Source organism: Sebastes umbrosus, chromosome 21, assembly GCF_015220745.1.
Source record: "Sebastes umbrosus isolate fSebUmb1 chromosome 21, fSebUmb1.pri, whole genome shotgun sequence".
Taxonomy (NCBI): Eukaryota; Metazoa; Chordata; class Actinopteri; order Perciformes; family Sebastidae; genus Sebastes; species Sebastes umbrosus.
In genome coordinates this window covers 14,528,908-14,549,933 of record NC_051289.1, presented here as the reverse complement: position 1 = coordinate 14,549,933, position 21,026 = coordinate 14,528,908, and the positions used below count along the sequence as shown (strand labels likewise).

General features: G+C 40.4%; 1 protein-coding gene and 1 long non-coding RNA gene across 2 annotated transcripts in view; one reads left to right on the top strand and one right to left on the bottom strand.

The window, feature by feature from the left end:
- Positions 1–21,026, top strand: part of cntnap2a (contactin associated protein 2a) — a 396,601-nt gene that overhangs the window by 308,018 nt on the left and 67,557 nt on the right. The window contains exon 19 of the mRNA XM_037756451.1: positions 18,443–18,599. Coding sequence (XP_037612379.1) covers positions 18,443–18,599 — 157 coding nt within the window. The remainder of the gene's footprint in view (positions 1–18,442; positions 18,600–21,026) is intronic.
- Positions 1,759–19,810, bottom strand: LOC119480311. Its single transcript, XR_005204877.1, has 3 exons — positions 19,800–19,810; positions 6,664–6,671; positions 1,759–1,883 (listed from the first exon to the last, which is right to left on the bottom strand). It is a non-coding gene; the product is annotated as an uncharacterized LOC119480311 (long non-coding RNA).

Below are 21,026 nucleotides of genomic sequence, written 5' to 3'. Positions count from 1 at the left end.
TGGAGTCGTGATTCGGCTCCCTGGAGTTGATATGTGTGACCCCGGGTGGAGACAATCCCCCTCCGGCTGTAAAACTAAACACACGTACAGAAATAGATGACGCCTTGAAACTCGCTCTGAACTCAACAGTTTGAACTTGTGTGAAAGTTTTCTTCGGAGGTGTGGGCAAGTGATTCATCTGTCCTTTTATCCATCGTTACTTAAAGAGACGATTTAGCGCGGTGATAATGGGGAGAGTGTTTTGAAGGATCATTGGATACTAATTCTGTATTTGCAACATGTTGTATCCTTGTTATCGTTATATTTACATTAATCCGCCTGATTGTACGGTCATGCTTAAGCCTGCATCGTGTGTTAGGGGACATGCATGTAAGTATGAGCTTGCATGTGTGTAAATGTCGTCCCCTGGGGAAGGTCAGGGACATTAGTAAGATCAGTAAAGCGGTCTTGTTCATTTTATTAACTGTCTTCCTGATTACATCTTGCCCTGGGGTATGCTGCCTCCATTAGCCAGGTCAAAGCATGATTACACCAGAATAGATTAGTGTTCTATTTTCCTCACTTAGAAACCACTGCGGAGGAGGAGACCTTGGATGTAGATATAAGGTGAACGCATATATATACCGGAGAGTAACTTCACTGTGGATTTTGGAAAAGAAAACACACAGGGAAGCCAAAGGATTAGCCCTGACCTGGTTGCATTTTGATGTTTTTTCTCTTTTGCTTTTGATAAAGCTCAATCTGTGTCTGTGAAATTGGCAGTCTTGTCCTGCGGCAAAGAGTACAAAGGTTACTCGGCTGGTGATTTAGAGGTTAAAGCTGCTGTTTTTGTTTTTCAAAAGTAGTTATCAAAGAATAATTGCAGGGCCTGAACAATGGCGCTGCAGCTTTAAATAAAACACAAATGGGAGCATCTCCAGATAATACCAACCACCTGTCTGCTATTTTTTAAATCGGTAACACAGTAAGTAAAGACAGAGAAGCGGGAACGTTTTCAAAGAATGATATATTAGTAAAGTACTGAGGAATGCCCGCAACATATTCTCACATTGAAGCTGCCTGACATGCCCCTTGTTAAAAATGAACAAATCCGCCACCGGCGATTGTCACTATTGACTAAAATGTTGAAGTTTAGATTAATAGGTACTGTCGGGTCTGAACATGCTGTGCGCCATTGGGGATTTCCCAGCTTGAAATTTAGATGGACAGATACATGTGACATTTCTAAACTCAATTTTCAATTATGGACGAGGCCTCCTCTCCAGCTGCCCACAGTGAGCCCTGATAACTGTCTGACAGCTGCAACAAATGATGAAGGCCTGCCTCGAAATGATTGAAGTGTATTCATCATTTGCTCTCCTCCGCAGCGAGACAGGACCTGCAAACTTCGACTCAATCATTCTGGCCCTCATTAACTGGCAGAGCACCACACAGAAACACACACACGCCTACCCTACACTCAAAGCACTCACATATCTGCTACAGTACTTTCCAGTGATTTAAAAATAAATATAACCTTATAATAGGTACACATACACTTTTATTCTCTAATGGGATATAAATCTACAGATCAATATAGACTGTATTTATACTTAGACTACCCATCACCATGCATAGCAGTTATTATTGTGCGTTGTTGTCTTCCTTCACATACAAAAATAACCTTTATGGTTGGTTTACGTGTTTCAGAACTACCCGAACTTTATGCAGGGGTGTCTATAGAGTGGTGCAGGGATGAGGTATTTTCGTAGGCCAACCAGGAAGTTAGAATCGAACGGGTTCCCTTGAAAAAAAGCCAATGGGATTTTCGCATTGGGTTTTTGATTATTGCAGAAACTAAGCTCTGTGGCAAACAAACATTTATTATACTTGCACGTTTTGTTCTTCTACACAAACGAACACAACTTTTATGATTTTTGAAGTGTGAATGCAATCGCCACAAATAAAAAGCTAATGTTAGGCTATAAACAAACTACACCACGTCGCATGAGCGCAAGTGTACAAAATGAGGCTGTGATGGCGTTTATTAGTTTCATTTAGCCACTTGTAGTAACCGCCTTTTTCTATTAAAGCTTTGAAATTCACAAATGGGGTATTTACTGACATACATTATATTGTAGAACAAAATGTTAAAATCTCTTAAGCTTGTGTTAACCACAGACTTTATTTCAGACATCTAACCCATTCTAAAAACCCATTGATTTCCAGATGAGGGAACCGGAAGTGCTAAAATTTTAACTCATTTCTGCTGTTTTAGGATTCAATCCTGCACCACTCTATATCGTCATTACAAATAAAGTCTGTAAAACTGGTCTGCGGATCTAATTAATCAGCTGTTTTGTTTCTAGTTTCCATATTTATAGTCAATCCCAAAAAACAAACCTGGAACTATTTCCTAAATAAATGAATCCCAATGCCTCTGGCACTCATTGACTCATACATAAAGAGCGCTTGCAAAGGTGTCCATAGCCTTTGAAACTCAGATTCATTTTGCACAAACTAGACTAAGTTTATCACCCAGCTTGAAAAGTTTCAAACCCTAATTAGAGGTCTGGAAACACAAATTCCTGGCTCTCATTAAAAGTGCAAACATACCAACTAATGCAGGCTTGCACATCGTACGTTTATGCACACAAACACAGTTGTAGAGCACATCCACAGTTACATAATTCATGGAAGCTGGTCCCAGGCCAGTCAGCATAACACAAAATATAAGAGAGTTAAGTATAAAAGTAAAATACACATGCTCATTACATTCAACTAAGTTTTCAAACTTTCCGCTCCCAGCCCTTTACTCACTCTTTCTCATATCTCTTTATCATTCCGTACGTGTCCTCGCGTAAACTCCCGCAGAACCTTCCACCAGCACATCCAATGAATGCTCCACAGATCTCTCAGACACTGTGTGCATTCGAGCTGTCAAACCAAACCAAAGCACTTGTGCTGCCCTCAGCCAACACAGCAGCCGAACAGAGAGATTGGACAGAGAGCTGAAAAGTTTCCTAATTATTGAACACAACACGTCATTAAGACTCTGTAATGAGCCTCCAGAAGCCAGGTGCAGCCTCGCCTGTCAGCCACGTCCTCATTACTAATATGGTCATCATGTTCCCCAAGACACCATGTGTCCGCTAAGTGTTGCTCACCTGCCCATCATTCTCTAATAACGGGCAGGTGAGCGGCGCTTAGTATACTGTTGAAGTAAAATCCTGCAGTTCTGAAAATAAATTGGCAATTTGTTGCAAAATGTTTCCGGTTTTTGGCTAAATTCAACATGACCTATTAAAGCACAGATACGATGTTGCTTTCTTTATATAGTAAATTTTGATTTGTTTAACTGCCTTAATGTTTTGCGGAAGCATTTTTTGAAGGGAGAATAATGTTTATTCCAAGGTAAGTTTGCAATTTGATATCCCCCTTATTGTCAGACTAATTGCCTGTGTTTTCAGAAATCCGCCACATCTCGCGACTATGATGAAAGTGTTGCTTTCTTTTAAGCATAAGTTAAACTGTATGGCTGTTTGGGGACACTAAGTTTCTCGCTAAACGTGTGATGAACTTCCTCTGCGCTCATTTGCTGTGGAATTAACGGTGATGACACCTATTTATGAGAGCGACAATTTTACACAATCAACCTGGTGTTGTGCTTAGGTGTTTTCGCAAAATAATCTTGAAAGTATAAAAAGTTGTCAAACAGTTTACACATCTAAAGTGTTTGTAAGGGTTGTATGTCAATATGAAAGCATGGAATACCCTTAAAACAAGAGGCACTTCTGCTGCCTCATGTCCCGACCTAATAACCATGATGTACTAAACCTAATCATGTTAACCTATTACTCATTCCAATCACTACGCCCATTAATGCACTAATAAATATTCATGGGCAACTTACAGTACGTTGTCTGCACATAACGCAAGGCTGGCAGTAATATGAACTCTGTATCTTTAAGCATAAACTGTTACAGCAGTTTCAGCAGTATCACTTTTCCCTCATTAATATACAGATTCATTCAGCAAGGTCTTCCAAAATCCGTAGGGGAAACCTCTGAAGTAAGTCTGTGAATATGAGTTAGTGTGTTCATAATGTAAGAGTTCATGTTCATGCTCGGAGAGACATAAAATGTTATGTATATGAGGTCACATATGTGGCCCATGTGGACGACTATCACAAATCACCGTCATAATAAATCATGCTGAGTGCCTTTACATGAAGACACACAGTATTCTCTGGATATAAAATATGACCGTAGAGTCTCCCATAGACAGAGGTTTAACCCTCCGAGACCCACAATAGAACCGCTTTTATCTTTTTTAGGGGGGGCAGGGGGTCTTTAGGGGGAGATAGGAGGTCAACAGTATATGTCACAAAGAAGTGGTGTACATCATCTGGAAGCTGGGAACCTGAAGATTAATTTGAGATGCAGCTCAGCACAGAAGTATATGATAGTCATCCCCATGCTCTATTATGTCTCATAAGTTGTTGCCGTAATTTTGGGGTTGATACCATTTGTTGCACAGATTTGGTGCTAAATTTAACCATATTTTACCACTCGAGAATTGATCGAAATTATCAATGATCCCTCCAAAATACCACATTAAAACACCAAGTCTTTGAGGAACACCATAGAAAAAGCCATGTTGTGATTTGGTTTCAAAAACTTTTGACATTTGGAGATTTCTGCAAGAATTGCATTTTTTGGCGATTGGATGGAGAGCACTTCTGTTCTGGAAACTGCTCAGAAACCCCCTTATCGTCAATCTACCTGGGAAAGCCATCCATCCTCTGAATGCTCTAGGTCTCTAGTTTGTGGCTGTAAAGTTTCATGAGGCTGTGATTATCCTAGAGGTCACCACAGGTCATTTTATACAGTGAGGTCAAGTTTAAAAAATTGGTCTCACTATATGAAATGTCTACTATGGGGACTAACATCATCACAAAATAATACAATTGGGCTCATTGGATCCACAAGAGTCTCAGCTTTACATTGATACCAAATGTATGTAATTCCAAGACTGTTTAGGGACCCCAGTATGCAGAAATATTAAAATACACCATTTTTAGAATAGGCAAAAATAACACATTTGTACTGCATACAAAAAACTGCAACTGCAAACCCATATTCATTCACATATCTAGAGGTCAGAGGTCAAGGAACCCCTTTGAAAATGGCCTTGCCAGTTTTTCCTCACCAAAACTTAGCCTAACTTTGGAGCATTATTTAGCCTCCTTCCCAACAAGCTAGTACGACATGGACATTCGTTTCATATGATATCTGTACGTTCACTGTAGCTCTGAAACTGAATCCGCTACAGCCTCTGAAAGACAGTCAAGTCAGTGGTTCTCAGGGGGTTAATAAGTTCTTTATATCCATTATCAAGTTCCAGTCACATCTGTTTTCTTATACACGCTTTATTTAGAAAATAAATTGTGATAAATTGTTGACAGATTTTACGCACGTCATTAAAAAAACAACAACAATAAGCACTCATAGGACTTTGGCTGGTCGAGCCTCATCCTGCGCAGTCTCATCTCTTTAGAAAACCTTAATGCACTCGACACATTTCTATATTTCATCTTAAAACTTGCCTCAAGGGACTGCACTTTATTTAAATACAAGTTTTAGCTAATTTACCAGATGCTTACATACACGCAATATTTGTTTTTATTTTGTTTTTATGTTATATGTTTAATTTCTTTGCTGCCTTTTACATTTGAGAAAGAACAATCTTAGAGAGAGAATGCAATGTTTTCCTCAGGGATTGTTTTCTTTTGGACACGCGCTCTCAGTTGTGTGGGCGTCCTTCGATTGTGACAGACATCTCTGAATAAATTTACGTGCTATAGGATATTTCTGAAAGACAAACTCTGTTCAGTGTTGCAAACTGACATGTTTGCACCCTGTCCAAGCCAGGTCATGGCAGAGTAGGAGTGGGAGGACGATGGACCATGTAGATGGATGAATGGAGTCTAGAAATTTTAGCCTTAAGTTTAGCCTCCCAGGGAGACACAGAGATGAGTGGAAAGAGCGAGAGAGAAATAGAGCGACTGAATGTGAAGTTTAATGGTAGACCCAGTGAAGGAGATGAGGGTGAAAGATAGAAAAGCAGGAGAGGAAAGAAGAGGGAGTTAGAGAGGGAGAGGAAAAGAGAAAAGTCAACCTTTACAAAAATCAATAACTCAAGCTAAGATGGAGAAAGCAGAGCAGTGAGGGAGAGAAGGGGAGAGGCAACGGAGAGACGGGAATACCAAAGGGGCGAAAGAGAAAGCAGCCGAGAGAGCAGACAAAGCTGAAAAAAGAGACTGAGTGTGTAAGAGAGGCGGGATAAGATAGAGAAGGTTGCGGGTCTTTGTGTGCTCAAGAAGAAGCCCAGCGGGTTAGAGTCTGGCCCGGCGATGTCAACTTCTTCACCTGCAGATCAACTGCCAACAAAGAGCAGGCGAGGAATGAAGCAGAGGAGAAGAATGTAGCAGGCTGGATGAGAGGAGAGTGTCAAAGGTTATTCTTTGTTCTTCTTTGGCAGATGTCGTGTATACCTTTGAAATGTCTGCGCTGTCGAAAGACGCCCAACCTTTTTTTTTTTTCACAAAGCTGTGGCTTTCAGTGTCTTTGGCTGTAATAAATGCTTGTAAAAAAAATCCTCAAGGCTAATGCAATGATGAACCAGCAAGACTATGCTGCATACATGAGACTCAGAGTAAATCATTCAGACATACAGAAACATATCACCAAGGTTAAGCCACAAGCAGTGTTTAAATCAGTATTGACAGGAAGAAAGAAAAACAGATAGTGACACAGGCACAGCCCTCGTTGATGTTTGTTGACAACATGTCATTCCTTCCCAGTCATCTTTCTTCACTTAAATACATTTTACCCAGGATGTGACTTGATAAGTATATTGTTTGATCATGCCACGTGAGAGTACAACACAAAAAAAAAGTAAATGGAAATGGAGCAGCAGTTGTTTGGCAGCACAGCTGGACCATAAAAGAAGAAGTCAGACTTTAAGAAAAAGAAATGTCTTTAAGGATAAAAGTCTGAAATCCATCATGCGTCTGACAAAGTGTAGCAATGACGAACATATCACAGAGTTGTCTGCAGGATGCACATCCCCTTCATGAGTAATACAAAGCCAAAGTGCGGCAAGAACTTCTTTGATGATTGATAGACACCAGAGAGACTTGTTTCTGTTGTTATATGTCACAGCAACATGAAAGGAATGTCTGTTGTGGGCGTGTGTGCGCGTGGGTGAATGCACACAAGTGAAGTCAGTTTATAGCTTATATGCACCTCAGTGCTGAGCTATGAAACTGTGATGTGCGAGGTGTTTGTAATTAGGGCTGTAGTGTAATATTAATTAATTCACATGTTTGTTTTTTCAATTAACTGAATAAATTTGAGACCTTTTTGAGTAATCTGTGCTGGGCCAAAAAAGCTGAAAGGTAAATAGAAGATTTGGAGACTGGAGAGGCAAGCAGCCGTTCCACAGAGTATTTACACCAAACTGTATCTGCAAACAGCAATATGGCTCCAAGTACTCATACAGTAGCAGCTTTTTGTGCCGCTGACTGAGTGTCACAAAATGCCATTTCATCGTTGTGCTTAACATAATCCCAATCCTCTTGAGTTTGTGTTTACCAAGCAGCGGCTGAATGTTAAACATCCTGTCGTGTCCTTGATGAATATTTTCAAAAATTATTATTCCTCGAGGAAAATATTAATACTTGAAGAGGGGATGTTTATGGCTGTGTCTGTTTGATATAATGCTAGCTTTGGCAGCTTGTGATAAACCGAAATCTGAGCTAAAACCCTGTTTGACATCACGGATGCTATAGTCTATGTTATGACTGTCAAAGTTAACGGGATAATAACGTGTTAACGCAAATTCGTTCAAACGCCAGTCATTTCTTTAACGCATTAATGCAATCGATCTTCGGGAAGTTGTAATTTTAAAGCTTGAGTGAAGATCATATGAAAGCTAGAAAAACCTAAAAATCCATTGGTACCAACGATGTCATACTAGGAGGAAGGAGGTTAAATAATGCTCCAAACTCGTGCTACATTTTGGCGAGGAAAAACTGTCATGGCCATTTTCAGAGGGGTCCCTTGACCTCTGACCTCAAGATATGTGAATGAAAATGGGTTCTATGGGTACCCACGAGTCTCCCCTTTTCAGACATAACCACTTTATGATAATCACAAGCAGTTTGGGGCAAATCATAGTCAAGTCTGCACACTGACATACTGACAGTTGTTGTTGTCTGTTGAGCTTGAGTTTGTCATGTTATAATTTGATCATATTATAACATGATCAAATGCAGTACCTATGAGGATTTCTGGACAATGTTTGTCATTGTTTTGTGTTGTTAATTGATTTCCAATAATACATATATACATACATTTGCAGAAAACAAGCTTATTTGCCCACTCCCATGTTGATAAGAGTATTAAATACTTGACAAATCTCTCTTTAAGGTACATTTTGAACAGATAAAAAATGTGTGATTGATTTGCGATTAATCATGATTAATCATGGACAATCTTGTGATTAATTAAATATTTTAATCGATTGACAGCCCTAGTCTATATGTTTTCTACATCTAGATAAAAAAACAAAGGAGGGTTTATGCTAAGGAGCAAACGAGTTAATTCAAATTCATTGCTGACATCCTTGATGAAGTTGAGAAATTATCGGAGCCACACTTTCGCCACAAAGTCTTGACGTATTGCTCATGTAACATGACAGTGTGCAATATATTTGCATATATCTTTTTTAAGCAGTATCTAATTAAAAAAGTGAAGTCAAATTTTGACTGTGACAATTTCCCTTTAACAACAGCATGACACTTCACACCTTTGCCGTGAGTTCTCTCATGACTCCCACAGTTCTCTTGTCTTATACTGTAAAGAAGCTGCACTTGTCTTCCCACTCTCACCTATAATCCTTCAAAACATCTCTGTCACGAGCGATCCTTCGTCTCTGTCTTCTCACTTGTCACGTCTTCATCTTTTGAGTCCTTCCTTTCTTTTTTGTTCTGTCTGTTTTTTGCTTTTCCAGCTGCCTGTTTTCTCTCCACTAACCTCTCTCTCTCTCTTCCTATTTGCCCTCGCCTCCGCAGTGTTGTTTATGCCCCGTTCATCCTCCTCTGTAATTATGAGTGTTGTTCACTGTATCCCCATCCATATGACGAGCCTGACGGATATGCGGCGAGATGGATGGTGCGAGTAAAAAAGCAGAGTGAAAAACGAGTGTGTCTTGGCAGAAGCCATTTTCCTCGTGACACATCTGTCCATCGGCCTTGACCTGAGGGGACGAGGCACTAAATCTGACTTATAGTCATAAACACAGAGACACACACACACTGATCGAGATTACCCTGCGGTAATGATGATTATAGTTGTTTATGGTCTTCAGCCTACACCTCTGTCAGTTACAACGGCTGCCGGAGGTGTGTGTTTTTTTGTGCGTGCCTATTTTGAGCTTATGTTTGTGTGTAGGCAACACAGTTTAGAGTCAGGAAAGAGGGGGTGATTGCAGCAGAGTCGGGTTATTGTGTCCTTCATCAAGCAGACAAGCCAATTAGGGGCACAACCATTGATATTAATTTTCTCTTCCTCCCCCTCTCTCCCCTTTCCGAGGTGTTTTTCATTTAATAGCCGAACACACTCTGTGATGACCCGTGAAGAGTTGTAGATGGGTGCATAGGTATGCAGAGTGGATTTACTAGAGCAGAACGTTGTGCTGAACAGCGGGCGGGGAAAAGAGGCTCGCCCTCAGAACTGTAAGGGAGGTGGATCGCGTTATGGATGCTCTCAGGTAGAAATTGTTGAAATAACTCATTATCCTTCCCCGGCCTGTCTGCTCGGTGTTCTGATGTAGACAACGGAGTCGCCTCTCCTGACATTGCGTGCACTGCAGGCAACAGTGACCTCATTTCTATGCTGTACTTCTTTAACCTCCTACCTCTACCACCAAAAAGAAGGGTAATTGCCTGATTTAATACTTTATGAGATGCTTGATTTTTTTTTTTACAATACAGAATACCAACCAATCTATGACAAACTTAAAGGTGCCCTGTAGAGTCTTTTTTGGAAACAAAGTTATGTTTGCATTCAGTGTTTCTCACCGCAGCATATTGGCCTCATTCACAAGCGGTGTTTTGAACTCTCTCAGACCTTGCATACGCACAGGCCCCACTGTCTTAGAAAATGTAAACACACACCTTTAACTAAATGCATAGCATATTAAAATAGCATTCAATCAAGAAGGCTTTTAATAGACAACAATATTTAAAACCATTAACTTACTAATGCATTGGCCAAATGTATTAAAGGAACAGTGTGTAACATTTCAGGGGACCTATTTGCAGAAATGGAATACAATATTTATTTACTATGGTTTCATTAGTGTATAAACATCTGAATCTAAGAATCGTTGTGTTTTCTTCAGCTTAGAATGAGCCCTTCATATCTAGGGAGCGGGTCCTCTTCACGAAGTCCGCCATGTTGCTCCGCCATGTTTCTACAGTAGCCCAGAACGGACAAACCAAACACTGGCTCTAGTGTTTTAATGTTACATGGATGCCTCCATAGTTCTCCAACACGCTTATGAAACCGTGGTACCGCCAGCCGCAGTCTGACTTCCATTGCTCCTAAAGTAGTGTTATTATGGTAATGATGGCCTCAGAGCGAGGCAAACGGCGTTACCAGTTTTGGAAAGGGAGGAGTGAGCGGAGGGGTACTCAGTTGGTTGCAATCTGCAACCACACCCCTAGATGCCACCAAATCCTACATACTGTAACTTTAAATAACTATGAAATTCATTGAAATGCAAGAGTTTTGGTTTTCTTTGTTTTGACTTGGCTTATAATAATCGGCTAATCCCACCAATTTTTATTGCCATGAATTTGCGCATTATGTAGCCAATGTTCAGTTGTGAAATTTGTTTGCTCTTTTGGTATAGGGGGCTCTAGACAAAAAATGTATAACCTTATATAGAGAAATGGGGCCGTGGCAGTACGCTGATTGCAAATAGCGGGCACACGGATGTTAATTTAGAATGATTCTGATTCAGTAACATACGCACGGTGGAGAACAAAATTGGTCTGTGCGCACGTGTAATGAATCTGACAGTAATTTTGCGTGTGCATGTAATTTTAATGCAAAGTAAGAAGATTTCTGAATGACTGAATGAGTCACAATGTGTGTATCTTCTGTACCTAACAAACATGCTGAAGGCGTTTCCTTCCTTGTTAAACATTTTTCAAATCAGATTTTTGGAAGATCTAAAAATGTAAATGTTTTACATCCATGTTGGCGTGCTAGCAGTTTTCGTCTTCCTTGCCTTTGTGCATTGCTACATTCCTTGGTCGGTTATCGCCATCAACTATTGATCAATGGAATGACATGAAACTGTTTTCTCTTTGTTGCATCACCCGCTTGCACATGCTTATGGGTGTCCTTGTGCACAAGATACTAACAAAACGGGGACTTGCTCTGAAATTATTGCACCATAGGGCTACTAATGGTACATTTAAGTTACCATAGAATATTCAGCCCCCATTTCACCCTCATTTACGCAACCAAGGGTAAAGAATTACAAGGACTTACAGATCACAGGCGTTTGATATTTTGGTATGCGTTGTAGATCTTTGCAGATCGAAACCATAAGGGATAGATGGGGAGGGCGGGATGTGTTTCAAGTACAACTTCAGATCAGGATCAGGGCAAGGGGAGTTTGCAATTAACATGGATTAAAGGGCAGATTATAGCGAGACTAATGAGAACATAAAGAGACTAGATGCCAGGAAAGAGTCGTGGAGACATGGGATAGATAGACAGATACGGAGCACGGAGACAGACGGAGAGAGAAAGACCACTGAGACCAACTGATATGAGAATGCAAGGAAAGGTGTGCGAGGCAGATATGAGGGAGAAAAAGTAGCCCGGTAAAGCAAGAGATCCAGGAGTGCAAAGAGAGAAGCTAGAAAGACATAATGGGAAGAGAGATAAAAAGAAAGAGGCCTCTGAGACCAAGAGATATGAGAGAGCAAGGAAAAGGTGGGGAGCGTGAAGAAGAGAGAGGCCTAAATATGTGGGAGCCATAGAGACGGAGAAAACGGTGGTAGCGCCGGGAGGTAGGACAGGTTCTCGAAGTAAATTGATGGATAGGTGGTCCGGGAGAGGAGAAAGATTGAGACAATAGAGAGAGACAGGGGAGCCGGGCAAAGACTCAGAGACAGATTAAAAGGAGCAGAGAGGAGAAAACGCAGACACACTCGTATACTGTAGATAAACAAAAGGACAGAGACAAAAGAAAGAGACACACAAATTCTCTCTCTCTTTCTCTTTTTCTCATATATACGCACACTTCATTATCTGTAGCACTCGGGGGGGATCCCGGAGCATGGCCAATATGCCTCCCCACAGTCTCCCTACAAAAACAGAGATGTTAAGAGGATAGGAGCCTAACAAAGACCAGCGGGTGCAGAGTGGAGACACCAGGCTCTCTGCACAACAAACAGAAATGCAAACAAATGATGACAACAAAGAACAGAAAGCAACGGTGCCCTGACAAAGACAAATTGATCCACGACTTTGTGCAAAAACTCTCAAAGATGGTGGTGGTGATGGTGGTGGTGGTGGGGGGTACTCTTGTCTTTGTCCAGAGCCCTTCAAGAGTGAATGAGGGTGCATGTTCTTGTTGTGTTTTTCAGCAAAGACATTGGCGGTGTGCATAAGACTTATTCTTGCCCTTTCTTTTTTTTTCTAAATTATACAGTAGCTGCTCTTGTTAGAGAAGAAGTATTGATTTACTTTCACACTCCTTAGAGATCAGTGCAGAGAACAGATGAGCTGCGTATATTCTCGTCCGCGCATGCGGGTTTCCGCTCACTGCACAGACACCTGTCACTCAGCAGGGCCAGAGAGGGAATTCAGTGTAAATGGAAGGCAATAATAATCACTCTTTTGGGTGTAATGACTCCGGTAAAGGTGCAAACTAAAGGTGATGTCTGGAGACAGATTTATGAGAAAGCCAAATCTAAGGGCTATGAATGCCATTCTGGCATTTCAGTTCCACCTGACCGCCTTTCTTAAAAGCCATCTTTTCCCAGACTGGGGATATGAGCGACTGAGCATGTCGAGTGCCATTTTGGACCCACTGACCTTTCAGTTCACGGTCTGACTGGCAGGGTTGTGATCCCTTGATATGAACTAAGTGTGGCTCATTCGCTTGTGCGGTGTTGAGTTGAGTACGAGTACTTGTATTGGATAAAGTGAGTTTTATGGACGCCTGTGTACTGCGGACCGATCTGTGATAAGCTTGAAGCAGCCGACCCACATTGCCGTCCGCCTTTGACCAAAGAAGACGCTGCTTCCAACATGGCCCTGAAATGTCAGCCTTAACTCAACAGCTAATAACAGTTTTTGACCCAAAGCCAAAGAAAGTGTGACATAAAATAAAGATTTGATCTAATCTACCAGCGTTAACCAGCAAATAAGTGCTTAATATTTCAAAACGTACTCATCACTTTGCTTTAATATAATGAGCACATTAACAAAAAGCTAATTCAGACCAACTCAGAGAACAGAATATGAAGAACCTGATGAGTTGAGGACTGTCAAAAGCTCTCTATTACATATTTTATTCTCTGTATTTTCCATTAACCGACTTTCAAAACAATCACAACATACAGACGTAACCCTGGCGAGCCATCAGTTCAGCCGTCGCCACGTTGAGAGCCATGCAGAGGCAATAGAAATGCTCCCAATCTTGTCTTTAGCACCTTTAAGGCGCGGCCTACACAAAGATACTATACTCAGCTCAGGCCTAAGAACAATAAGAATGACTTTTGGTTCAGTAGCCCTCCCGAAAAGTGAAAGCCTGCAATCTTCTGACATTAATGAGTATTCTGGGTGCCATTTTGGATCTAATTGCCTGGCTAAAGCTTCGATGGTTATGAAAGAAGGATGTAACTGTCAGGTCTCTTGTCACTATATATGAAGATAGCGATCATGCTCTTTCTATCTTTTGTCATTGCTGTCTTTCTTTTTTTTTCCGCTGTCATTGCTCTTATCCCACAGCCTCCCGATCCCTCTTGTCTTCCCCTCTACAGCTCTATCTGTCTTTGCTTGGGGAGAATGAGTGTCTGTACAAAATACAGCAGACATGATGAAGATGTAGATATTAACCTCTCTGGATAGGAAGGGAGATAAATAGGTGTGTGTGTCTGTAGGTGTGAGGTTGAAATAACAGATAGATAAAGCCATCACAATAAGTAGTGTTGTGTGGCTGTACCTGAGGACGGAGGAGGAACACAACCCCAGGCCTTATCAATCCGTCATGTCCGTTCCCTCCTCTCCTGTGAACATTTAATATGTTTGTTGGGGAATTTGGCTGTGAGAGAGCAAGGAAGGGATAAGGAAGGACGTTTAAAGTAAGATTATAAAGATGAAACAGACAAGAAATCTGCTTGGTGTGTTTGATTTATTCATCTGTTGAGGTTTAATGGATTTTACTATTGTTCCTGGGAACAGGAATACTGTAACATCACATCAGTTCAACAGGGCAAGAAACACAAGGGTCGGATGAACAGATGATTATCCAAATGATCTAAATCACTAATCACTAATCACTTTGTATGTAATCCATGTAATCGTGAACCAGGATGTATAAAGAGCGACAAATGCTTATTTGTCATGTGACTTCCATACTTAAGTTACACCAAGTCCCATAGTTATTTTAATCCAAACCGCAGTCTTTTCCTAAACATAAATAAGTAGTTGTGTTGCCTAAACCTAACCAAGTTGTTTCCTGTGAAGACGGAAGTTTATTTTGAACAGATTGTACGCATGTAACAATCACAAATTGACACATGTTGCTGGACATTCGTAGGAAAACGCACGAAAAGTGAGGAATAACTTTTTGTAACATATCACACGAACTGTTATATGAGGATACTGATTGTGTCTGTTGCCTAACAAAAACTGTTGCCGCGCTCACAGATCTTAGCAATTAACTTGAGTGCAACGTTATTATTATTTCTGATAGCAATGATGGTCAAAAGTAGTTAAATGGAACCTGTAAAAGCGATCCTTTATTGTGGTAAATGGTGCAACAGAGCAGTCCTACAATACCCAAAGACAAGGCATACATCTGTCTCTTTCACTGCTTTCATTTTACAAAAATCTGTTTGTCTTTTACCAGTTAATCCCTTGCTCTTTAAAAATTTTTTTTTTTTTTGCCCCACCAAGACTCCTCCAGTATTTTAACAAGTTCAAACCAGAAATGCTTCATCTGTTGTTTTTTTTGTCTGATATAATGTTGCATTTAAATACACACATGCAGCTACCACTCTTAAGACTAATCTTACTCTAGTGGGACTTCTGATAATTACCCAGGACTTAAGTACACCCAAACACACACACACACACAAACTGTCTTTCTCAAACACACACACAAACATGCTGCTGAGCCCCATCTTGGCAGTGGCCTCTCTCAACGGCTCTCCATATGAACTCTCTGCCAGTACGATTCCATCTCTCCTCCCTCATATCTCCATCCATCCATGCTGTCATTCTCTCATCTCCCCCTCCACCCTCTTCCTCACTCCCCACTCTTCAGTTGTTTGTTTTGGCAGAGCTTGAACTGAATCACACAGGAGACTTAAACTGGCACAATACATAGCTCCCATTCCACCTGATGCCCTGCTGTTACTCCTACACCACTTCTCCTCTCCTCTCCTCTCCTCTCCTCTCCTCTCCTCTCCTCTGTCTTCCTCTATTTACTCATCCTGAAAAGTAGGTTATGAAAAGGATCAAGTTGGAATTTTTATATGAAAACAATCTTATTTCTACTTGCTCCCCACCTGTCTAAAAAGCTTAGAAGAGTGAAGACTCAAATCGGGTGTGTTATGAGACGGCAGGGTTGGTGAGAGGCCAAGCAGAAAGTGAGAGAATGAGACTTCTGGGGCGTTCACTCACTGTTGCACACGGCATGCTTTTGTTTACTTGGGCCCTTTGGCTCACACAGAAGACTGTTTGTCTATTCAATGTGACTTGTGATCAGATGCACCACATTACGAGTCTGATCACAGACTGTATATAAGAAATGGACATAGTCACTGTGACATCACCCACTGTTTTGTGGAGTACGGTTTTGAAGCCTCGAGTTTGGCATTTTGGGCGTCACCATCTTGTTTTTTTGCAACCAGAAGTGACACGAGAGGGTAGAGCTAATACAACCAAATGCAGAAAAGGGCATTTTTCGGCATCCAAAATGTTACAATTTCATGAAATGAAAACACAACATGAAACGGGCAGTGTTTCCCATTAATTACCTAGACTCTGGCGGCCCACCATAGTCTATTTCATCCCGCAATAGTTTCACAATGAACCAAAAAATATTTTTACACTTCTCCGGAAAAGCACAGGGTGAAAGTAAGAGTGGCTCGCGGCTCCAGCCGTGTCAGATTTACAACACCCCTCGCTGCTTCCCCGTGCTCACTGTGCCCTCTTACCAATACCCTGCGCATACCCTGCTTTATGGTCTATTTGATTCTAAATGGGACCATAATTTACTAAATGAACATCATGCTGTATTGAAGAAGACAAGAAACTAGCGATTGAGACCATAAACTCATGATTACAATGTTTACTGAGGTAATAAATGAAGTGAGAAGTAGGCTCATTTTCTCATAGACTTCTATACAATCAGACTTATTTTTGCAACCAGAGGAGTCCCCCCTGCTGGATATTAGAAATAATGCAAGTACAAGGCACTTCAGACCTGGCGGTTGTCCACTGGACCACACTGATGTACCCACATTTGAAAATTGATACTTAGTGCAAGACAGTCCATTAGTTATTTATTTATTTTTGTATTAATGCAATTTTGTATCTATTAGAGATAGTGCCAGCAGGAGTCACACACAGGTGATTTAAGTTGCTTTTGTTATCTACAGTATACAGTAGCATCTTTTTGGATGTTTGGTGCTGGAACCTTTTCACTGATCATAGTTTCTTGCTTTCCTCATATAGTTTCATGTCTATAGTTATACAAGACCTAGAGGCAACATAACTGCACCCCCTTGCCATTCACTTTGAAAAGTGGCCGCAGATCAGCTTCAAGGACGATGACATGACACTCGCTAATTGGGTTGGGGGGCAAGATGCATGACGTTTCGGGTGGCTGGGGCTCAGCTTAGCTGGCTGTGGTTGGGGACCTTGCTGACCTATCTGTGAAGGTCTTAATTTCAAAGTTGGTTCTCACTTGTATAGAAGTGCAACAACACAAACAGACACACACCCACACACACATATGTGTCCACACAAAGGCAGAGGATTGTGAAGTCTCTTGTGCAGGCAGTGTTAATCCTATTGACAATGGCTTGTCTGAACAGTGGCCCGAAGAGAGATGAGGCTAATTCTCTTTATGAGGACAATAAACCCACAGGTCACCAAGGCCAAACAAACATACAGACACACACACGTACACACACATATAATATATATAAACACACAGGCACATCCGTAGCTTCCTCCTGGAGATTAGTTTAGAAAATAAAAAAGTGCAATAATGCAGTACAGTATATCACCTCTCAATGCAATTGTGCTGCATCAAAAGTCAGCTTCAATCCCCCTCCTGTAAAATATGTGGCTCAGGAGATTTCATTGTCTCTGAAAGAATTTGACAAAGCGATATTGACAATGCAGCTTATTTTCCTGGAATAAAGAGGGAAATGTAATATTGTTTCATTCTCTCTTGCTGTTATTGTGATGTATTTCCAGGCACCAAAATATTGACACCTATCTCTCTGCCTAGTTACCGTCCCATCCCAGAATACGTTTATCCAAGGCCAAGAAAACAATATTACATTTCTTATTGAAAAGCGTCGATCCTTCACCTTTCATCCGCTCATTAAAACACACACCGACGCACGCACACATGCACACGAAGGTGTTTGTGTGTCAACAGATGTGCTCAGAAGTACCTACATTCACACAAACACAGATTCACACATAACAATGCAAAAAGATAAATGCAAATGATGCGCCGAATCTGTGTTTTAGTAGATCTCTAAAATCACAGGTGTGATCTATGACTAAGTGTGCCCGCCTGTCTCAAAGGCATTTACCATCCAGCTGTGTAAAACATGTTGAGCAAATGAATTACATTCACTATGCAGCTGCTTGCTGTCAATATAAATCACATTAATGCGACAAAAGCCTCAAACAGTGAATGATTTAACAATTAATCATTTGCAATGGGAAGGAGTTTGGACAGTTTAGTAACACAATTTAATTGCCTTCACAAAAGTTTGATCTTTTCTGTGAGTGAACATTGTAGTATTCAGCCAGAAACCAGTAAGGACTGCTTTTTTTTTCTTGAAAGGAACTTACACATTGTTTTTTGTTTGTGTGTGTCTTTGTTTGCTCCCCAGATGGGACCCCCTACACATGGTGGGTGGGCCGGGGCAGCGAGAAGCACTTCTACTGGGGGGGCTCAGGGCCCGGCATCCAGAAGTGTGCCTGTGGCATCGACAGGAACTGCACTGACCCCAAGTATGACTGCAACTGCGATGCCGACCACAAACAATGGTAAGACAGCCTGCCTGCCGCGTAAAACGTTCAGCAGGAGCACAAACAATTTGTGTTGTATTGATTAATTTCCCTAATGTTTCAGTTTTGCATCGACTTTAATTAAAGTCTGCAGAAACAGCTGCCAGTGAAAAGTTTTCGATCACACCCAAGTCCGCCCACTGCAGTGGAGCATAGCGGGTCATACAGGGACATTCATACAACTGAGTCAGCACATCTGTCATTTACATCATTCTGCTTAATGCTCCTATGAGCACCCAGCTGTATCCATCCTACTCCATTTGTGGAGATTTGCCCCATCACTAATGCCACATTACATCTGGGTTATCAGAGGCTCTATATGGCATACTGTCTAAAAGTCAAAAGCATTAACTGAAATAGTCTCAGATTTGTCAAACACATTGGTTAGTCTTCATCCTAAAAGCCTTTTGTCTTGTACAGGTGAAATGTTTGAACATTTTCACATTAGTTTTAGGTATGTTAATAATTAACCATTTAACCATTAACCGAAGTTAAGAATGTTTACCGATTAATGCTATCGGTTAAACGGTTAAAATAAATATTAAAAATGAAATAAGAAGTTGAGCAAAACTCAGAGGAGCGGCTTAAAGGAGAATAGTTGGTCCACCTTAACAGCCCACCTTAAGTGAGTCTTAGCCGGTGTTGCAATATATATATATATATATATATATATATATACTTCATTTAATCAGATAAAAGTCTTATTGAAATTAAAATCTCTTTTGCAAGAGAGACGTGGCCATGAAGGCAGCATTGTTACAACAATAAACACAAACAATACAAGCAGACAAATACAACTGTCACACACTACAAGTAATTAAACACAATATCCGGTTATCAATATGCAATACAAGGAACAGTTATAATGCATAAAACAGTTCAATTTTAAAACAATTTTCAGTGACAAATTTAAAAGCAATCACATTGACCGAGAGTGCTATTTTCTCAACCCTTTAACTTGAATTCCCCCATAGTAATCAGCTCGGATAATGTCAGGTCCGTCTGTACATTATTCCAGGGAGAAGGGGCAGCATATATAAAAGCATTTTGCCTAGTTCTGTTCTAACCTTGGGGACTAACATTATGACATAATATTGTGAGAGTGCAGACTATATTGATTATGGTAGAAATAAGAAGCTGCTTTTGTCTATTTCTGTCAGTCAAGGACCACAAAAGTACTAATCTGCCACCGTTATTGTAAACTGCACACTGCACATACAGTGGGCATGGCAACAATAACCAAGGGGTATTGGGCTTAGTAAACGGTCAATTACCGTAATTACAATCAATAATCAGTGCACGATTCAATTAAGACGTTTGTGCTTTTTAACTACCTTGATAAAATGTATGAATTAAAGATTCTCACTCTGCTCAGTATAACCACTAGTCTTTTACTGTCAGCTACAAAGCAGCTTCAATGAAGCAATTAGGGGTTAAATGAGTTGCTCAAAGGTTCTTCAGGGACAGAAGAGTGTTTGTCATTCAACCCACCCACAGATTTTCTCAGCTGGTCAGAGGAATTTCTATTTTACTTAAACAGTATTAAATATTTTTCAAAGCTTTTACTTCAGACGTGCTACTGCTTCTAGAATAATGTCAGTTTAAAATAAATTTGTAAAGGTCAATAGTCTATTAAGTGCCTATTACGTTTTAATAAGTACATGTTCTGTTATTGGTTGGCATTCACGTATAAAAACATCTCTGAATCCCTGAATAACCTACACAAAGAACAAAACATCTTGCCTCAAAGACTCAACTGAATCATCAACTGAACTTAAAGGGGATCTATGATGTGTTTGTGCTTTTTCCTATTTCCTTTAGTGTGTTAAGTAGTTTTTTTTTTGCATGTAAAAGGTCTGCAAAGATACAAAGCCCAAAGTCCACGCCAAAGTTGAGTTACTCTCCTCAACAGAAACACTGCTCCTGAACTGCCGGGACGCCTTGCATGAAGTCCCGCCTTTTCTTCCGTAACGTGGTGATGTCACCAAGTAACAAACTTTGTCTAGCAGCTAGTTTGGCACGCCCTCAAACAAAGAATCAGAAATCAGAATCAGAAATACTTTATTGATCTCCAGGGGGGAAAACTGGAGCATTACAGTAGCTCTTATATAAACATAAATAAATGTAATAAAATAGAAATAAAGAGTATGGAACATGTAAATTATGTACATACAGTAATGCTACAATATTGTACATAATGCTACAATATAAACATAATATATGTAAAGAAATATAAGTAATACAATTAGAAATAAGAAATGAGAATATAAGAAATATTAAATATGTACAAATATTTGTATTAAGATGTGCAATATGCAATATATAACCACAGTGCAAATAAGTAAATACAAAATGCTGAGAAGTGGGATTTATTAAGTGTGTTAAATATAAATCTCAAACAGAGCG